The sequence below is a fragment of the Curcuma longa genome, chromosome 4 (genome assembly GCF_044706935.1).
Source record: "Curcuma longa cultivar G26 ecotype Majalengka, Jawa Barat chromosome 4, ITB_CL_G26_1.1, whole genome shotgun sequence".
In the NCBI taxonomy this organism is placed as follows: Eukaryota; Viridiplantae; Streptophyta; class Magnoliopsida; order Zingiberales; family Zingiberaceae; genus Curcuma; species Curcuma longa.
In genome coordinates this window covers 1,654,443-1,675,772 of record NC_133864.1, presented here as the reverse complement: position 1 = coordinate 1,675,772, position 21,330 = coordinate 1,654,443, and the positions used below count along the sequence as shown (strand labels likewise).

The 21,330-nt window shown below is 38.3% G+C and overlaps 1 protein-coding gene across 1 annotated transcript; it reads left to right on the top strand.

The window, feature by feature from the left end:
* The first annotated feature begins 395 nt into the window (after positions 1-395).
* Positions 396-4,530, top strand: LOC141827680 (glucose-6-phosphate/phosphate translocator 1, chloroplastic-like). Its single transcript, XM_074714989.1, is given in 6 exon segments — positions 396-1,082; positions 1,085-1,125; positions 1,224-1,449; positions 1,921-2,143; positions 2,541-2,754; positions 4,201-4,530. Coding segments are annotated over 6 exon segments (1,203 nt in total). The 5' UTR covers positions 396-595; the 3' UTR covers positions 4,213-4,530.
* The last annotated feature ends 16,800 nt before the right edge of the window (positions 4,531-21,330 follow it).

The following is a 21,330-nucleotide window of genomic DNA, read 5'->3' as shown; positions in this document are numbered from 1 at the left end:
CGGCATTATCGAACCGTCTGACTTCTGAGTGTAAAAGGATATTAAAGTAACGGGAAGGGTGGGCGACGCGCGCAAGTAAACAATTTTCTGAAAACATCACAAATTTACAAAATTTGTTTTTGAGAACTCGCTCAATATATAGCACCTAAATTTTTATTATGTGATTATAAATTAATTATGGACCAAATTAAAAAGCTTGAGGGCGGATTTGAACGGAAGCGGATAAGCGTTCTTGGCCGGTCGACACCAAACTCATCGCTTTCACCGAACCCTCCCTCGCTCCTCTCCCACCTGCCCCCGTCTACGGTTTCTTTATCTATCTCCCTCCACTTCCGCCAGATCGATCGCTGATTGCGCTTCCGGCGACGTCTACGGTTGGCCGAAGCAGAAAAGTCAAATTTTTCTGGGGTTTTGGAGTGGTTAGGTTGTGACAGGGATCGAACTACGTGAGCTTTTTCAGCCTCTCCTTGGTCGGTTCCCTCGTTGTTATCGACGCGAGGGCTCGACCGAATCGCCTCTTCCGTCGGATTCTCCGCCTCCGGGTGCCCTAAAGACCCCTCTGTGATCACCTCGAGGGTTCGCGTCGTTCGTGAACATGATCGCCTCCGTGAATCACTCCACCGCCGCTATCGGGGTGGTTGGTCTCGTCCGGCACAAGGTGCCTTGTGTTAGACCTCGGATCGTGTCCGCTCATCCCGTACCTGCGATCACAAACCTTGGTTTGTCACCTTCCTCCCCGAAACCCCCTTATCTCGCGATTCGCAAGGGGCTTGGGCTTGGCTTTGTCCGGCGAGATGGAGCCTCGTCGGCTGCGGAGCCCCGGGGTCTCCATTTCAAGTGCGAGGCTTACGAAGCTGATAGATCGGAGGTCCCTGAGATCTCCGCTGAGGCGGCTCGTTCGGCTGCCGCCCAGAGGGTAAAGATCGGCATCTACTTCGCCACCTGGTGGGCTCTCAATGTCGTCTTCAACATCTACAACAAGAAGGTCCTCAACGCCTTCCCTTACCCATGGCTAACCTCCACCCTCTCCCTCGCCACGGGCACGCTCATCATGCTGATCTCCTGGGCGACCAGAATTGCCGAGCCCCCAAGACCGATTTCAATTTCTGGAAAGCCCTTGCACCGGTGAGAGAGATAAAATATTCATTTTTTTCTTTTCCCCTCCACTCCCCAATGCGCTATCGATTAAAGGCGTTCCGTTTATGCAATTTTTCATGGATCAGGTGGCGGTGGCGCACACGATCGGGCATGTGGCGGCGACGGTAAGCATGTCGAAGGTGGCGGTCTCGTTCACCCACATAATCAAAAGTGGGGAGCCAGCTTTCAGCGTGTTGGTCTCACGGTTTCTGCTGGGAGAGACTTTCCCTGTGCCGGTTTACCTCTCTCTAGTCCCGATCATTGGTGGATGTGCTCTGGCTGCTGTGACAGAGCTCAACTTTAACATGATTGGTTAGTAGAGGGATTAACATCACTTCTTTTGAAACGGTCGATGTTTTTTTTCTTCTCTGCTATTTGAGCTTCATTCAGCATCCTGGTAATCTTCTACCATGAATTTTGTTGACAGCTTGATCATTCGTTTCCTTTTCATTTCTTCTTATGCCAAAATGTCAACGATGTGGCAAAGACGAAATATTCCGCTTGTCCCCTGTCGTCCTTGAAGTAGAACAAACCTTTATATAATGAACTGCTTAGTTGGCCAAGTGTATATATAAACGAACCGTCTCAGTGTACCTTCTCTTTTCTGATCACATTACTTTTGGCTTAATTTTCAGGCCACTGTTGTTGAATAATTGTATCGTGTTTTTCCTGAGTGCAATTTGACCACTCTGTGGCTGAAGGGCTGTTATGGAACTTTTTAATGATAAGATGACTTTCTTTACGAGTTGGTAGGTGATGCAATTGTTTTCGTGTTGGTTTCAGGTTTCATGGGTGCGATGATCTCAAACCTTGCGTTCGTCTTTCGCAACATCTTCTCAAAAAGGGGGATGAAGGGGACGTCTGTCAGTGGGATGAACTATTATGCTTGCCTCTCTATCTTGTCCCTGTTGATACTCACACCATTTGCTATCGCAGTTGAGGGACCCCAGATGTGGGCTGCAGGCTGGCAGACAGCACTTTCCCAGATTGGTCCTAAGTTTGTTTGGTGAGAAACCTTTTGATTTGTTGTCCCATTGTTAACAACTAATTACAGCAGTAACCTAGACTACTGTCCCATTATTTGTTCTCTCACAGTTTTGCAGAAATGAAACTTATATTGTGGTCTGGATTACATTGCACATTACTCCTAAAATTTCTGAAACTACTGATTAACTGTTATCATGCCCTCATCTAACTGTTTTAGTTCTTAATCCGTGAAACAATTTCTTTTTTACCTTTGACTAATCTTAGTATTGCTTGTGTATTCTCTACTTGCTGTTTAGTCTAATCACATGAACCCTGATGTTTATTTACTGAATTAATGAACTATTACATGTTTCATTTTCCTTTTTCTGTCTGACATCTGAAATTTATGTTGCTATGAACTTTTTCTGACATCATAGGTGGGTAGCTGCCCAAAGTGTCTTCTACCATTTATACAACCAAGTCTCTTACATGTCCTTAGATGAGATCTCTCCTCTGACTTTTAGCATTGGCAACACAATGAAGAGAATATCTGTCATTGTCTCATCCATCATAATTTTCCATACTCCTGTCCAACCTGTCAATGCACTTGGAGCTGCCATCGCCATTCTTGGCACTTTCCTCTATTCCCAGGTAAAGTTCATAACATGTTATTCTTGTGGCATAGAGATCAGACAAAAGGCTATGGAAACAAAAAGGTTGAATAATATTTGCTTGCATAACACCATAAATAATCTAGAAAAAGTTCTTGAAATCAAGGAAAATGATAGTTTCTTAGCCAAGGCATGTCTTTATGCTTGTGCTTGTTTTGGGTTAAACAAATTTTCATAGTTTTACTTTTTTTGCCACTTTAAAAACTAAGGTATACAACCAATGAATTCTCCTTTACAAGATGATGGGTGCATGGATGTTGGTAGTCAAGATTGAGATCCAAGATCTGAACAATTGACCTTGGAATCTTACCTAAACTGACTTAAAGGATTCTGAACCAAGATCTGAACTGGACTAGGATTTTATAAACCTACATCTATATCCTTTGGTATATCACTGTTTCTATGTCATATTTCAATCTCGACAACCTTGATTAGATGATATACTGGCATTCACTTGGACATTTTAAAGCTTAACGTTTAATAGCTTATTTTTTCCCCCATTATATCATTTAGAAAATGTTCGCTTTATGAGATTCTTTTTGACTCCTAACTAATATAATCTCTTTTATTTTTTTCACTTATCTATCATATAATTGTTATCTTTGTATCATTGTTACTTGTACATTGCATTGTTACATATTTACTAGATTAATAATTTTAATTATTCCTCCTATGATATTAGAATGATAAAAATATAGTGTTGATATTAATAAAGGTAATGCATATAATAAATTATGAATACCAAATTTTAATAATTTTAAGGAACTTAGAATTTTATTCGTAGAAATATTTTGATAATTTTAAGGATCTTAGGATTTTTTTTCCTATGCTTCGATCATACAATCTGAACCTATAATCCTTTTTCTATTCCTAATTTAGATCTTGACAACCTTGCATGCATGGGATAAAACAAAACTATTCTGAACTTGCAACTGGGGCATTCTCAGTGTGATTTTATAGCATCCTCAAAGATTGAACTGAAAACTACGTCTCTCAGACTATGAAATATGAAGTTGAGCATTGTTCTACTCTTCTAGTTTCAGTGTAGAGAAATACATACTCGTTTTAAAAAATTGGATATGATTTCCCCCTTAATACGGTCACTGTGAACTCAATCATTCAACTAAAAATGTAGTTTTGGAGGCATTTCATAATGAACTTAGTACTTTTAGCAACCATCACGATACTATGGGATTGATTGTGATTGAATAGGATTGTCTTGAGCATTGTCGTTACTCTGTAAATATCAAAAACACCTCATTCTTTGGGATAAATTCTTGAAGTTGCCTGCTTCTTTTGCCGGTTAGGATGAAAGCACAATCAAGAAATGCACTTCTATTTATAATTTATATTCACCTTTGTTTGTTTAGGTGATTAAGAAGATTATATGTTATCAAATAAATTCCGTTTTCGTCTTGCTTTCCAGGCGAAACAGTAAAATATTACAAGTCATGCAGTAAGGTGGGGCGGCTTCAGTAGTAACAGGCTTTGGTCAAAAGAGATTTTGTGATGAGTTCGATAGCAGCCTCCTCTTAGATTATACTACGAATATATCTGGATTCGTGGATTGGACATATTAATTATACTATTTTATTTTTTATTTTTTATTTTTTAAAACATGTTTATGCTCCTGACGCTTCTCATTAGGCAGTTGGAGAATTGCTTTCAAGTTTCAATAGTTTGCTAAAATAATACATGTTTGGCAAGTTGTATTGTTGGTAAAACCCTTTATCAGAAAATGATGTTTGCTTAGATACATTCAATGTATCAAAAATTTCCTTTCCATTAAAAAGAAACCAATTGTTTAGGTGAGTACTTAATACTAATATTATTATGTCATGTTATCAGGAGGGATTAAATAATTGAGTTTAATGGTTACCTGTCTACGTGTTAGAGGAGAAATTCTTGTTTTCTTTCCTTTTTTTAATCGAGTAAGCTTACGCATAAATCTGCATAGAGGTTTAGGAAAGAGAGTGGAGCTATAATCCTGTGATTAGCAACCATTTTGCAAAGATAGAGAACTTACTATTTTTCTTCCTTTATAGTGGTCAATTGAGCTTTCGATTGATTTATCTTTTTTTTCACAGATGGGTATAGGATTGATCGTGTGAGGTTATTTGTTGGTGCGGGAATTATCAGATGATCGAATCTTGGTTTTGATAATGGCACGAGGTTTAAGTTAAATGTATTATTGGACTGATGTGTTGATCTACTATATAGGATGCACAGATAAAGTCCTAGTTGAGGCTAGGCAAAAGGTAAAGTCCTAGTTGTATGTTAGACAAAGACAAGTCTTGATCTAGAAGATCAGACGGAAGATTTGCCAGGTCAAGTGCACCAGGTGCAAGTTCATGTAGTATCGGAGGACCAGGAAGCATGACCAAAGTCCAATCGGGTACGATCAGGAGGACCAGAGGGTTGGTGAAGTCTGGACGATTTAGATGACCGAGTTGCAGTAGAAAATTCATGGGGGCCAAGGACAAAGCTGAGTAGAAAGTTCAACAAGTTTGGAGGATTTAGTTGGCAGTCAGGCAAATTCTCCCGAGAGGAGTGAGTCAGGACGCGTTCCCGAAGAGGAACTGTAGGCATCAGGTCTAATCCAAGGTTTCATTGGAAACTTAAAGTTAAGACCAAGAATCAGTTCAAATAATTGACTTTTCAATCTGTTTCTTTTTATATTTGGAACTAACTTGTCTTGCAGATTGGAGAGTTGAAGTCTTTGACTTCGGGTGACTTAAGCCGAGGTTCAAGTCGACTGTACGATCGAGTCGATCGGAATATGGATTCCAGGCGACTTGAGCTCGGATAAGTGCAGTGGAAGTCGAAGTCTATCGACACCCTCCACATCAGATTCAAGTCGATCTGAATGGAGATTCCAATCGACCTGAAGGTGAAGTCAGTCGCAGAGAAAGAGGATCGCGGTCTACGTGGGGTCGACCTGAGATGCATTCCAGTCGACCAGAGGATGTTATAAAAAGAACTTCGATCAAAGGCTTTGGACAACACATTCTATACTTCCACGATCAAGTCTTGTCGAGACAATGACGTCTTGAGCAAGCAGAAGGGTCCATCCAAGTCGTCGTAATGCCGGATTTGCGCCAGAACGAAGATCTACGAAGCTCCGGTATTTTTTTGGGTAACGAATTATTTTGTTTGATTTATAATACGCTAAAATTGTATTTTATCGTTATCATTTGTACTCAAGTTCTTTAGTAGATTGCCTTTACGAAAATGATCACAGATCGTGGGCTTTGGAGTAGCAGTCTTCGATTGTGAACCAAGTAAAAATACACTTGTCATTTTGGTTTGCTTGTTTACTTTACTAGTTTTCTGCTGCACTCTGAATTGAGAAATCGCAAACGCTCGAATTTTTGAAAACTGGAGAAAAACGCTTAAAGCGCTATTCACCCCCTCTAGCGCTTAACTCGATCCTACAATTGGTATTAGAGCGGAGTCCTCGAATCTAGTGCAACCATCAATCGAGGAGGTTTTCAATTAATTTTTAAAATTTTTTGAGATTTTTTAAATTTTTTTTCTTACTTTATTTCTTTTATCCTACACTGCTAATCCAAGACAAGTCTTGAAACAAATTTATTTTGTCTTTCTGTGTGCTAGATCAATGGCTCACCAGGAAGGTTTCAACACCGTAAGGCCATCTCTGTTCTCAAGTGAGAATTTCGCCTACTCGAAAGGTAGGATGGAGTACCACCTGAAGACTCAAGTGGAGATGTAGATAGTCATCTAGATGAGATTCACAATCCCGTTTGACAATGACGGTCTACCACTAACTTACGAAAGGTGGGACACAATCACGAGGAAGAAGATCGAGGCGGACGCAAAAGCGACACAGACACTACAATGCGGAGTGACCAAGGAAGAATTGAATCGGGTCAGGTCGTTCATAAGCGCAAAAGATCTATGGAATAAATTGATCGAACTCCACGAAGGCACGTCGAACACCAAGGTAAGCAAACGTGATTTACTTTTAAACAAATTGTATAATATCAGGATGATGGACAGAGAATCGACAAGTGGACTACACGCCCGAATCCAGGACATCCTCAACAGCTTACACGCGATCGGTTAGAAGATCGAGAATCATGACATTATCAGGTACGCATTGAAAGCGTTCCCTAACAACACTTTGTGGGCATATATGGTGGATGCTTACAAGGTCTCCAGGGACTTTTCTAAAGTTAAATTAGATGAGTTATTTTATGAATTTGAACTACACGAACAATCTAATGCCGAAGTGGAAGAGAAGGGTATTGCTCTTCTTGCAGGTACAGGCAAAGACAAAAAGTCAAAGAAGGTTGTCGAAGACTCAGACTTGTCCGACTCCGAAACAAATGACGAGGTTACTTCAGAGCTCGTGAACCTGGTTCAGAAAATGATCCGAAAGAAACGAGGAGTCAAGAAGTCAGAGATAAAGAAGGTGGTAAACAAATCAACTAATCCGACTTCAACCGACAAAACGGAGCTAAGGTGCTACGGATGCAATCGCAAAGGGCACTTCAAGGCCGATTGCCCGAACCAAAGGAAGGACCGGAGAACGAAAAAGAAGGCACTTAAGACGACGTGGGACGAATCGTCATCAGAAGAATTGGACGAAGAACCAACGACGATGAGTTTCCTAGCACTTTTGGCATGGAACGAGACGACAGAAAGCGATAGCGACTCGGACACCAACGAAAGCCACGAATCCGTATCCGTTTCTGAAGGTTCCAATCCTGTTGTAAGTACTAAACGCCTTTATTCAATTATTATTAGTCTTTCTAAGAAATTAGCTAAATCTAATGCTATGGTTGAATCGCTCCAAGAGGAGTTAGTACTCCTCAAAGAGAAAGTCAACATTGAGCCGTCAACCAAGGCTACCTTAATTGAGGATTCGACTCAAGTTCAACTTGAGAAGGAAAATTCCCAATTAAAACTACAAGTTGACGAACTCATATGATCGCTTGCAAAATTCACTTCTGGGTCTAAGTATCTGGACATGATACTTGGATCTCAGAAAGTTGGATACAATCGATCGGGCATTGGATACAAATCTAAAAATAGGTCATTTATAACATTGTTGCACAGAACACACAAACTGAAACGATCTAGAGTCCAAGCGTGGGTTCCCAAATCCAAACTGGTTAATCCAGTTGGACCGAACCAATACTGGGTCCCCAAGGATCAAATACATTTGATCCGACCCAATAAGGGTCACGATCCAGGTGAGATCCAAACCCAATTGATTGATTGCATGTTTAATTTAGCTTTTTATTTTTTCTGCATTAGAATAACTTAGGCTAGATAAGGACTAACTATTTGATTAACTCTTGTCAACCTAGTACCAGGGTGGGATGAGATGATAGTACGTTAGGGAGATTTGGTTTAAGTAGTCAAGTGGGATAAGGAAGTACCTTACTTGGTTTGCTTAGCCAGGTTGAATTAGCCGAAGCTACCTCGCCACATCCTAGACTAGTTAGATCAAAGTTTTTCCCTAGACTAGCTAAACTTATAATTTCTTAAATCAGTTTTGTCTTAGAACGTGTTCGTTGTTCCGATAACCAAGAAGGCCCCTGTGCCTCGCCACTGCCTGAAAATTGATTTTTGAAATGTAAATTTAGAAAGTCAAAAGGTTAAACTTGAATCTAACCCAAGGTTAATCAAATAATAGATAACTAAAATAATAACTAATAAGATAAAATTAAAAAGTCATCTCACAAAAACCTATAAGATTAACTTCTTGATAACCTAGAAATGGATGAGATAAATTAGATAATAATTTTCTTTTTAATTAATTTAATTACACTTAATTAATTTTTAACCTAAATAAATTTTACTTAATTAATTTTTAACTTAAATAAATTTTACTTAATTAATTTTTAGCCTAAATAAATTTTACTTAATTAATTTTTAACCTAAATAAATTTTACTTAATTAATTTTTTAACTTAAATTAATTTTAATAACTTCACCTTAAATTAATTTTTACTAATTTTACTTAAATTTTAATTAAATTAATTTTAATCAATCTTAACTTAATTAATTTTAAACAATTTCAACATTAATTTTAAAATAATTTCAATTTAATTAATTTTAATTAAATCGTGTGCATCTTAAATTAATTTTACCTAATTTATATTAATCACAAATTTCTTAACAACTTTTTACCTCAAACCCTAAGATCAATTAATCAAAATCTAAGTTTTGATTAATTAAAATCTGAAATTAATTGAAATCAACCTTAAAAAGGCAATTCAGAAGACCCAAGTCGACAAGAACTAGTATTCCAGTCGGCCTGAGCCAAACCCTAAAATTAGCCGTGAATTTTCCCACGTAAATACCATTTTCTGACTCAAGTCGACTTGAACAAACCTCCAGTCGACTTGCACTGCCATACCCAGTCGATCAGAATCTCTATTCCAGTTGATCAAAATGCCTTTATAAAAGAATAGCGCTGGCCCACATGGTAAAACCCACTTTTTCACCCTTATACCCGCTTTTTCTACCTATCTCGTGGCGCGGAAAGCTTCCTAGGTCATTAGGTCTTTTATTATACTGCGAAAATGCCTAGGTAACTCCCAAAAAATTCTTGAATTAGTTAATTTATAGTTTTCTTTTATTAAAATGTCAATTTTTTGTGTTTTAGTCGGTTAAAAAGAGGACGTGAGGCTGAGACCTCTAGGACCTCTAGTACTGATCCTAGATTTCTCACAGATGAGTTTAGACGTAGGTTTGAGGAGTTATCATATGTTCCACTGCAGGACATTCTTTACATGATCTTGCATTCCGTCGATAGAGGTTATTGACCATTACCATTTGCATCGAATGGTTTATTGTACGACTCCGGCCAACACGACTTTGTGTGTCGAGTTGTATAATAATCTAGTCCAGGTCGACGACCTGACCCTCTCTATCCAAGTTGGAGAGAGGAGCATTACCATTACTCCCTCCATTATTAATGTATTTGTAGGACTTTGCCCCTCCCAGTGCACCTTTCTGTGCTATCCACCTAGGGATCTACCCTTTGATGATCCCTACTCCCACATCACTTTAGATACCATGTATACATACTTCTATTAGGAGGACCGAGCTCCTGGTACAGTTCTGTTTCCCTCTGGCAAACTTAGGATACAGGACTATATCCTGTATAAAGTTATAGTGAACTACATTCTACCGCTGACTACGAGGGGCATCATATTATGCGACCCTTTCATTCTTTTCTTCATCATCATTCATACATAGACTATACATAGATATAGGTTTGCATATTTTTCATATCATTATTTTTGCATCTTCTGTGACCACTAGTAGAAGGGTCCATATACCCTACTGCCATATTTTCACTGGTCTCTTAGGCTTACTAGGAGTTGATACCACTGATGGTGATATCTTGCCTCCTAGTGATTTTGACATGATAGGGTCTAGGAACCTTTCATTAGGTGGGGTCCATATAGATGACGATGGGGTACTCTCCTGGAGGTGACAGCCTCAGCCTCAGCCTCAGCCTCAGCCTCATCCTTAGCACCAGCCCCAGCCAGCAGCAAAGGATATAGATGATGACATAGATTTTGAGGAGCTGTTGGGACTACCTGCACCTCCACCTCCACTTACAACTGACCAGAGGCTGAACCGACTGGAGGAGTCTTTACAGAGCTTCCAGCAGACGATGATAGGTCGGTTGGACGGTCAGGATGCGAGGATGTTAGAGTTGATGAAGATGGTTAGAGCTTGGGGTCAGCTTGAAGTTGTGCCAAACCAAGCTATTTGGGTGTCATCTCAAACTAGTAATTATAACATTAGAGGATCATTGATTTTATTCTGAGGAAACCTGATGAGGTCTAATTGGATATTTTAGTTAAAATCTCTGTAATTGTATAAATATTGAGGAATGGTATGGAGTCTATGGTCGATCAACGATAATCTCGAGGAATCCGAAGTCCTAGGATCGTTTTTCCAATCCTATCACTTAGTTGATTTTTCTTTGATTGAGGTTTAGGAGCTCGATTTCACTCTCACTTTCCCCATCTCAACCCAAACTATGTGAACCCTCGATTCTTCTTGTGTAGTTTAGTGATTGATTTCACGGTCCCTGTGGTTTGATATCTTTTTATTATTTGAAGATGGTCGTATACTTGCGGACCTATCAATATGCCCTATTGTCATATTTTGACTAGTCTTTTAGGCTCACTAGGAGTTGATGTCACTGATGGTGATATTTTGCCTCCTAGTGATTTTGACATGATAGGGTCTAGGAACATTTCCTTTGGTGGGGTCTATATAGATGACGATGGGGTACTCCCCTGGAGGCGATAGCCTCAGCCTCAGCCTCAACCTCAGCCCTAGCCCTAGCCAACAGCCGATGACATAGATGATGACATAGATCTTGAGGAGCTGCTTGGACTACCTACACCTCCACCTCCACTTATGACTGACCAACGGCTGACCCAACTCGAGGAGTCTTTACAAGGCTTCCAGCAGACAGTGATCGATCGCTTCGACAGTCAGGATACTAGGATGATAGAGTTGATGGAGATGATTAGAGCTTGGAGTCATCCACCACCACCACCACCTCAGTAGATGTTTTCCTTGACTTGTTAGACCTATTGACATGTTGGATATTAGACTAGTTTGTACAGTCACTGTTTATACTTTTGCATAGTTCAGTTTTTACAGTTTAGTACCTACTTATAGTTTTATTCTGACTTTGCTTGGTAGACTAGAAAAATGTAAGTTTTCAAAATTCACATGTTTGGTTTTCAAATCTATTATAAAATAGTTTTTCAAAAGTTTTCAAAAAGTTTATTCTTTTATTTTGAAAAATCTATTTTCAAACTTTTTCTTTTGTTTTCAAAAGTAAGGAAGGAATGTTTTAGCCTTAGACTAGAATCAATCCCCTAGAAAGCATGTACCTATAGATCTAGGTGGAGCATCTCACAAAGCACACTAGATACCTTGCTTGTGTTTGTGAAACATAGACTGGTGTGAGATGCATAGGATTCTAGCCTAAGTACAAGATGCTTATGTCAGTGCATCGAACCTTACTTGGGCTTTAAAATACATTGATCAAGTTAAGTATTCCTAAGCTTAAAGCTAAATGGAATGATACACTTACACTTGGCTAACTGGGTCAAGCTACTACTTTCTAGTAGTTAGCTAAAACCTAAGTTGGACACTCGCCCCTCGGATAAAATTTTTTTATCTATATATTTTTTATTAAAATGCTTGGACTCAAACCCTTTAGGTATTATTTTGATTATGTCAAAGGGGGAGAAATTGTGAGTTTCAAGTGTTCAAAATTTTTTCAAAAATTTTTTTTCAATTTTTTCAAGGAAAAAGTTTTTTAAGTATTCAAAAAAAATTTTAAGGCTTAAAATTTTTTTTAAAATGTTTTAAGTTTAAATTTTGTCTTAAATATTTTCAAAGACTTGAATACATGTTTGAAAATTAAAAAAGTTTGAACTTAAGCTCAAAATTCTAAACTATTTGAAAAAGTTCAAAACTTTCAAAGTTCTCAAAACTTAATGTTTTATTTTAAAGGACTTGGATAATTTTGCTTAAGTTTGTTCAAAACTAAGCAATATCAAGTTCAGGGGGAGAGAACTAAAATGTATTTATTTTCAAAAATATTGCTTGTTTTAAACTAAGTATAAGTTCAGGAGGAGCCCTGGAAGCAGGGGGAGTAAGAATTAACACTTTTTGCACAACATGACATATTCATTTTTTTGGCATATTCTAAATTTTTTTAAGTTAGTATTTTTTCTTAACTTGAAACTTGAGTTGCCATAATCAAAAAGGGAGAGATTGTTGGTGCGGGAAGCACCAGATGATCGAACCTTAATTTTGATAATGACACAAGGTTCAAGTTAAGTGTGTTATTGGACTGATATGTTGATCTAGTGTGCAGGGAGCACAGGTAAAGTCCTAGTTGAGGCTAGACAAAAGGCAAAGTCCTAGTTGTAGGCTAGGCAAGGACAAGTCCTGGTCTGGAGGATCAGGCGGAAGACTTGGCAGGTCAAGTGCACCAGGTGCAAGCCCATGCAGTGTCGGAGGACCGGGAAGCATGGCCAAAGTCCAATCGGGTACGGTCAGGAGGACCAGAGGGTTGGTGAAGTCTGGGCGGTCTGGAGGACCGAGTCACAGTAGCAAATTCTTGGGGGCCAAGGACAAAGCTGAGCAAAAAGTCTAACAAGTCTGGAGGACTTGGTTGGCAGTCAGGTAAATTCTCCTGAGAGGAGTGGGTCAGGACGCGTTCTCCGAAGTGGAACTGTAGGCGTCGGTCTAACCCAAGGTTTTACTGGAAACCTGAAGTTAAGACCAAGAAACAGTTCAGAGAACTGATTCTCCAATCTATTTTTTGTATATTTGGAACTAACTTATATTGCAGATTGGAGAGGTGAAGTCTTTGACTCGGGCGACTTAAGCCGAGGTTCGAGTCAACTGGACGGTCAAGTCGACCGGAATGGGATTCCAGGTGACTTGAGATCGGATAAGCACAGTGGAAGTCGAAGTCTATCAACACCCTCCACGTCAGATCATGTCGACCTGAATGGTGATTCCAGTCGACCTGAAGGCCGAGTCAGCCGCGAGAGAAAGTGGATCGTGGTCTATTGTTAGTGCAGGAAGCACTAGCAGGTCAAACCTGTGTTTTGATTATGGAACTAGGATCAAGTTAAGTATGTGGTTTGGCTAACTGAGTTGAAATGAGTTTGCAGAGAAACAGGTTAAGTCCTAGTTTGGCTAGGCAAGAAGACTTGGCAGAGTCAACGTGCACCAGGCAAGATCTGGACTTGGGTCAGGAGGACCAAGTTGCGGATGAAATGGACTTGGTCAGGAGGACCAAGTTGCAGAAAAGAATGGACTGATCAGGAGGATCAGTTGCGTTCAAGTCCTGGGGGGCAACGACAGAGCCGAGCAAAAGTCCAACAGGTCAGGAGGACTTGGTTGGCATCAGGTAAATTCTCCCGAGGGGAGTGGGTGAGGACGCGTTCCTACGAGGAACAGTAGGCGCCGGTCTAACCCAGGATCTCACCGGAGATCCGAAGTTAAGACTCGAAGCCGGTTCGGTGAACCGACCGGTTCCTTAAATATTATGTTTCGAGCTAACTTGTTGTGCAGGAAAGAAGGGCTCGACAAATGCTAACTCCGGCCGAAAATTCAAATTTTTGGGTCTGGAGTCGACTTAGATAGGTTCTGGAGTCGACTCCAGCCCAATCAGCACAAATCCGGAAGTCTGCGCGTCAAAGTCATCGCCAGCGGAGCTGGAGTCGACTCAGATGGCGTTCTGAGTCGACTCAGGTCAAGAAGTTATCGCCACCGCCGCCACCGCGACTGGAGTCGACCCAGAAGCAAGCCAGAGTCGACTCAGGAGGGATAAGCGATAAAGTTTTATCTGCCACGTCGGCTGGAGTCGACCCAGATGCCTATCTGAGTCGACTCAGCTCGACTATATAAGGCAGTCGCGAGCAGCCTTCGAGCACCCAATTCCTTTCGCTCTCAAACGCTTTCCTCGCGTCCGTTAAGCTTCCGATCTTCGACGTTGGTGCCGAGACTACATCAAGCTACTTCAACGAGCACCGAGACGCCGAATCCATACTCCGGGGAGCGCAAAAATTGGTAACAAAAAGCTGTACTTAAATTCCAATCAATAGCTTTGTAATCGAATTTTTGTAATGCCTTTTTCGATATACTTGCTACCGCAAGGAGCAAGTATCTTAATGGATTGTCATATAAATTGATAATGCAAACATAACTTAATAAAATTAAAATTAAGTTAAAATTAAATTAAATTATAATTAAATTAAAATTAAACTAAAATTAAATTAAATCAAATTAAATTAAATTAAATTAAATTAAAATTCAAAATTCAACTTGAATGGTAATCCTTAATTAATTCAATTCAACTCAACATTTAAATTCAATTCAAAATGCAAATTTAATTCAAAATTTAATTCAATTCAAAATTCAAATTAATTTAAAATTTTTATATTTAAAATTCTTTTCCACAAAAACAAAAATATGTTTTTTTTTAAAAAAAAATATTTCTAAATTTTAAATTGTACTTTCAAAATTCTCTCTAAGTTTTTTTTTTAAAAAAAAAAAATAAAAAATCTTTCTAAGTTCTTAAAATTCAAAATTCTATTTACAAAAATCTTTCTATTTTTTACCGTGCTTCATTTTTGTTAACTATGAACCTAAATTCAACCTAAATTGGTAAAAATTTAATTTTTCCTACTTAACTATAGGAAAATAAATGGATTATTGACAGTGGATGCTCCAGACACATGACTGGGGATCCCACCAAATTTACAGAACTCAAGTACAAAAGACTAGGGACCGTTGCTTTTGGAAACAACGGTAAACTTAAGGTAATTGGCCTAGGTAATATTGAACTTGAGTCTGATTTTATAATTAAAAATGTCTTACTTGTTGAGAATTTTTACTTTAATTTACTAAGTATCAGTCAATTGTGTGATACTGGTTATAAGGTTAGGTTCTTGTCCAATGAATGTCTGATTAAACACACTGACAACCCAGGCATCACACTTAGAGGACATAGGCACAACAACATTTATGAAATCAGGTTAACCCGTCCCTTAGTAAACTGCCTTTTAACCCATAAAGATGATACTTGGCTCTGGCATAGGAGACTTTCACACACTCACTTCAGAAAACTACCAAAACTAAATGGCTTAGTTAGAGGACTACCAAAATTACCTAACCTTGAGTCAACCTTATGTAATGCTTGCCAACAAGGAAAACAAACTAGGTCAACCCACAAACCAACTAATCAAACTCAAACTAAGTCAATTCTTGAATTAATTCACCTAGACCTAAAAATAAAGATGAAACCTTTGAAACTTTTAACCACTTTTGTAAACAAATAGAAAATGAAAAAGGAATTAAAATTAAAAGACTCAGGAGCGATAATGGTGGAGAATTCAAAAATAAAAAATTCAACCAATTCTGTTTAGTCAGAACTCACATTTTGAGAATTTAGCATACAACTGTCTTTGTTGGAGAGTCTACAATACTATTTTCAGCATCATGTTCTTCTGGAGATTTTGAATATACTAGAATATCATCGATGAAGACGATGACAAACTTGTCCAGAAATTCCTTGAACACTCGATTCATTAGGTCCATAAATACTACAAGAGCATTTGTCACTCCGAAGGGCATGACCACAAACTCATAGTGCTCATACCTTATTCGGAAGGCAGTTCTAGGCACATCACTTTCCTTGACCTTTAATTGACGATAATCGGACCGCAGGTTAATCTTGGAGAAGACTGTTGCCCCTCTCAACTGATCAAACAAATTATCAATTCTGGGTAGAGGGTATATGTTCTTGATTGTTACCTTATTCAGTGCCTTATAATTTATACACATTCTCATAGATCCGTCTTTCTTCTTTACGAACAACACCGGGGCTCCCCACGGTGAATGACTGGGGCGGATGAAACCCTTGTCCAGTAGCTCCTTTAATTGTTCTTGTAGTTCTTTCAGTTCTGTTGGAGACATACGATAAGGCGCTTTTAAAATTGGACTGGTACCAGGAACCACTTCAATTTCAAATTCCACTTCTCGATCTGAAGGTAGCCCGGATAATTCTTCAGGGAATACCTCTGGGTAGTCACAGACAACCCTGACTTCTTCTTTTTTAGCCCTTCCCTTTGGTTGGCATCTACTACATGTGCAAGAAAATCAGGTGATCCACTGGCTAACATCTTTTGAGTCATGAAGGCAGACAAGAACCCTTTTATCTTTCTCTTTGGTTCTTTGACAAACTCAAACTGAGGCTCTGTTTCAGGTTTGAACACTACTTTTCTTTTGCGGCATTCAATGGAGGCGTTGTACTTATTCAGGAAATCCATACCCAAGATGACATCATAGTCATGCATAGCAAGCACTACTAAGTCACCATAGAGTTCTCGATCTGAAATCCTGATTGGCACTGCCCACATTGACAACCCTAGATTAGGTGTCACGAGTAGGGTTGCAAATTAGAATTTATAAATTTATCGAAAACCCACGATGAATTCAAAGAAATGAAGTATAGGGGCCTCGAGTCGTATTTTTCCAAGGACTAGTAGAAAAGGTTTAAATTGAGCTCGGGTGTCGTATTTTTTTTGGGGTTTTCTATATAAAATGGGGGTTTTGGTGTTTTGAAATTAAATGCAATGCAAAATCAATGAATAAATGAGGAATGTAAATCATTAACCTAAAATGCAACTATTAAAAGGTATGAACTAAACCCTAATCAAGCTTCATGAACATTTTAGGAATGCAAATGCAAGGAAACTAGACAAGGTGAATTTGTCACAACTAATCAACTAACTCTAAAATGTAACTAAAACATTAAAATGAAGCTAACTAAATCTGAAACATATGAAATAGATTGGCACGCAACAGTTTGAATTGGCACGCAACAGTAAATGCAAAGGAATTTAGAATCTGAATTTGGGTTTAAGCTAAACTAAGCAAAATCTAAGGTTAATTTAAATCCAAACAACAGCTAAACATGAACCACATGCCAAAATTCACAAGGTCTCTAAGAATTCGAATTAACAGAAAGATTCAAAGCTGGAAATTTCAGAAACGAAAACAAAAAATCAGAAATGCAGTAATCGAATGCAGTAACATCCATTGCTTCCCATTTCTTCGATTTCCTCTCTTGGTGTCAAACAAAACCCGAATTGGAGACCCTCCTCTTCGAAAATCCCTTCAGAAGCTCGAATGTCAATGCTGGTCGTGTTTTGCTCGCGTCCACAGCTCGGAAAATCAGCGAAACCCTCGCTGAAATCAGACAATGGCACGAACAGGAATTTGAAGATGCAATTCTGGATTTTTCAGCTCCGTTCTTGCGCTAATGTAGTTGGTACTGATCGAGTTGCGTTCCGAGTCCTTCAGAAAACCCTTCCTCAGCTCACGGAAGCAACCCAAGCTCGAACCACGCCGAAAATTGCAGAAACAAACCAGAACAGGGCAAAAACGCGCCGGAGAAACCCTCCCCTACGCGCTCCGTCCAGCTGCCATTTGTTGCCCAACAAACCTGTTCTCAGCCTCCTCACGGACCCAGGAACTCGAAGGAAAAGAAAGAAATGGAAGGGGCTGGCTGTGGAGCTACGCTCGCGCAACAGGGGAATGCGCGCGCGGGACGAAGATGAACAGTGGGCGCAGCCACTGTTCATCGATTAAGTTTGGTTTAAATACCCTTGATTAATCAAGCAATCTCAGCCATTGATCTTGGATCCAACGGTCAGCATTTGATCTAGGCTTTAGGGCAGCTTAGGGTTTCCAAAAATTTGTGAAATTTTGATCAGGCTCGATCTAGTCATGTCCTCCATGTTGGCTTGATCAATTTGGCAAATTTGACTTGATTTGACCACGGTTGAGCTCGAGTTGGGTCCGATTTAGCCCTAAAATCAATTAAAATCAAATTAATGCCAAAAATTCACCATTAAATCACAAAAATTATATCAAGCCTTAAATCATGCAATATAGGACAATTAAAGTCAAATCGATTCAATAAATAATTATTTTCATGTAAAAGCCCAAAAATAAATCGATTAAAAATCAATAAAACCCTAACTCATCAAATTCCCCCACACTTACCCTTGAGCGTCCCGCTCAAGTCAACAAAATAAACTAGGATTGTACCCCCTAGATCATCCTCAATCATGATTAGAAACAATTAAAAGAAAATTATCTAAGCTTGTAAAGTCTCAAAAACTTAAATCCATGGACTAACCCTTGTATTTGGTTAACCGCATAGTAAGTTTCACCCTTCATGACTAATTGAGAAAAATGCATCACACTGAATCTCACGAGGTTGTTTTCAATAGATAAATCAGTGGCTCTCACCCTAATTCTAATTCATGATCAAAAAGGAAATGGAGCTCACTCAAGCAACTTAGGTTTCATGCATTTCCATAGGCTTGCTTGTTTTCTACTCTCCACTACCATTCATGATTTGGAATCCACATATACTAGGCTTATTGAAGACACAAAGGAATCATGAACTGAAATAATGAAATAGGAATTTAGAAGTGAAATTTCAAGAGAAAAGAGATTTCAAGAAAAGAAAGTGCATGAAAGTGGAAGACATGGGTATAGTAAAATGCTATCAATGAACCCTTGCCCTTTTTCTGATTTCTTTCTCTTGTATTCCATTTCTTTAAGTGTGTTTTTCAGATTCATGAAGCAATTCTGATCAAAACTCATGAGGTTTCATTCCTTGATACAAACTCCTCTTCTTCTTCTTCTTCTTTTCTTCAACATCTCCCAAATGTGCCATTTTGCATTTTCCTTCGAATCAAGCTCAATTCTTTCACATTTAGATTTCACAAGAGATAAGAAATAGCATCCAATCATCAGAAATCAAAATTCAGTTCACATGAATCCGCAAATTCAATGTATCATTGGCACGTTTAAATCTGAAAATTACTGAAATTGAATCTGAAATTTGGCTTGTTCTCTCTTGTTTCTTGCTCTTTTGCTTCCATTCTTTTTGCATCATGAAGCTTGATTGATAACGCTAATATCCATGCAAAATTTCCATGAAATCCAGATTCGGATCAGTAGCAGAAAAATTATAAAACATGGCTGAAAAATAAAGCTGAAAAACTGATTTTTTTTCTCAAAATGAAATCTTGCTTTTCTCTCTTGTTTCTTGCTCTTTTGCCTCCATTCTTTTTGCATCATGAAGCTTGATTGATAATGCTAATAGCCATGCAAAGTTCTGTGAAATTCAGCTTCAGATCAGTCCCATAAAAATTTGTCAAAGTGGCTGAAAAATGCAAAACTGCAAACTGATTTTTTTTTTCTTTTTTTTTCTTTTTTTTTTTTTTTTTGTTTTGATTTTTTTTCACTGTTGCAGCTGACAATCTTGAAGGTTTAGATATCTGAATTTGTTGTTTAGGAAGTGAACTGAAATGGAGTAGGTTCCCATGTAGTTCCTCAACCGATCAAATTCTTGAAACTCCACTTGATACATTCTACAACTTTCTTTTTTTTTTTTTTTTTTTTTTTTTTTTTTTCTTTTTTTTTTTCTGATTTCAAATTCTGAATCTGTTTGTAGCCATGATTTGCATTCACACATCCATTCTTCAACTTGCTTTGACTAATTCAAATGATTTGTTGAATCAAATCCAAGCAAAACTCATTCCCAACTTCAAAACTCCCATCATTTTTTTTTTTTTTTTTCTTGGATTTCTCTTTTCTTTTTTTTTTTCTTTGTTTTGTTTGATTTCAAACTGATCATTTGCATTCTGAATTCTTTGCTTTCTCAACTCAATGCATTTCTAACAAATATAGATCAATCAAATTTCCCTTTGAAACCGATCCACATGAGGCTTCAAAAATCAAAATTGGCACACAAAATCATTGTTTTGGCACAATATGGGCATATTTGATTTTCAATTGGTTCACAAGCTCCATTCCTCCACTTTTGAATCCACCATTTTCATCCTCATTTCTGAACATTTCTGTGGCTTCTTTTGTGCCCAAATCCGGCCATGAATCACTTCCCAAACTGATTTTCACCTTTTTCATCCTTGCTTTTTTCAACTTGGACACTTGCTCATTCCATCTTCAAAACCCTCAAAATAACTCCTCAACTCCATTACATTGCAAGCATGACTCAATGCACTCTGATATCAACTCATTTCCATCTCAATTTAGCAATTCAAGAGCAAAGAAACCAATGAGAGGTTAAAAACAACTCATGTGAACCTTTGTTAAGGGATGTTGGCACTTGATCTCTAATTTTCTTGCAAGAAATTCTCAACATCATATATCATCACAAAAATCATCATAACATCATAACAATGAAACTTTCAAGTGCTCTACTTGAAATTCTCTTTTTCACATTGCTTTTAATCAAAATTGGCACAAAACCTCCAACTTTTGGCACACTTCTCACTTTTCTTCTCAAAAAAAAAAAATTTTTTTTCTTCAAAATTTCAAACCTCCTCCCCCACACTTAAATCTTTGACCGTCTCGGGCAAAGGCACATTAATAACAATCAACAATACCCATGTCCAAGAGAGCATGAAAATTGAATCGAAAATGGGGAAGAAAAATTTCAAAGAGCAAATGGAAAAGCATGATAAAGCATGAAAGGTGTGATGGTTTATGGGGGAAATTTTTAAACCTAAATAAATGTGGACCCATCATAGATATTGTAGCCTTGAAAGAAAACAAGCAAGTTCTAGTGTGGCAATCACCTAAGTGCATCACACAAAATGGCTAACCTCACTAGGTATAAAAATCGCATTTTCTCAAGTTCATCAATCTAGGTTCCATTACTAAGGGTCATGCAAGCATTCAAAAGTGTTCATCCATGGACTTAATTCCTAGAATAATCAATCAAATTTAATTCTCTTTCAAGAGCTTCTAACATGATGTAAAGAAGTCCTAGGGGGGTACACTTTCAAGGTTCTTATTCCCTACCCTAAACCATGCATGCAATGGTATTTTTTTTTTTAATGCTCATGAAAATGAAACTTATTACTGATTTAAACTAAAAATGCAAAATAAAAACTAAATATGGTATTAACAAT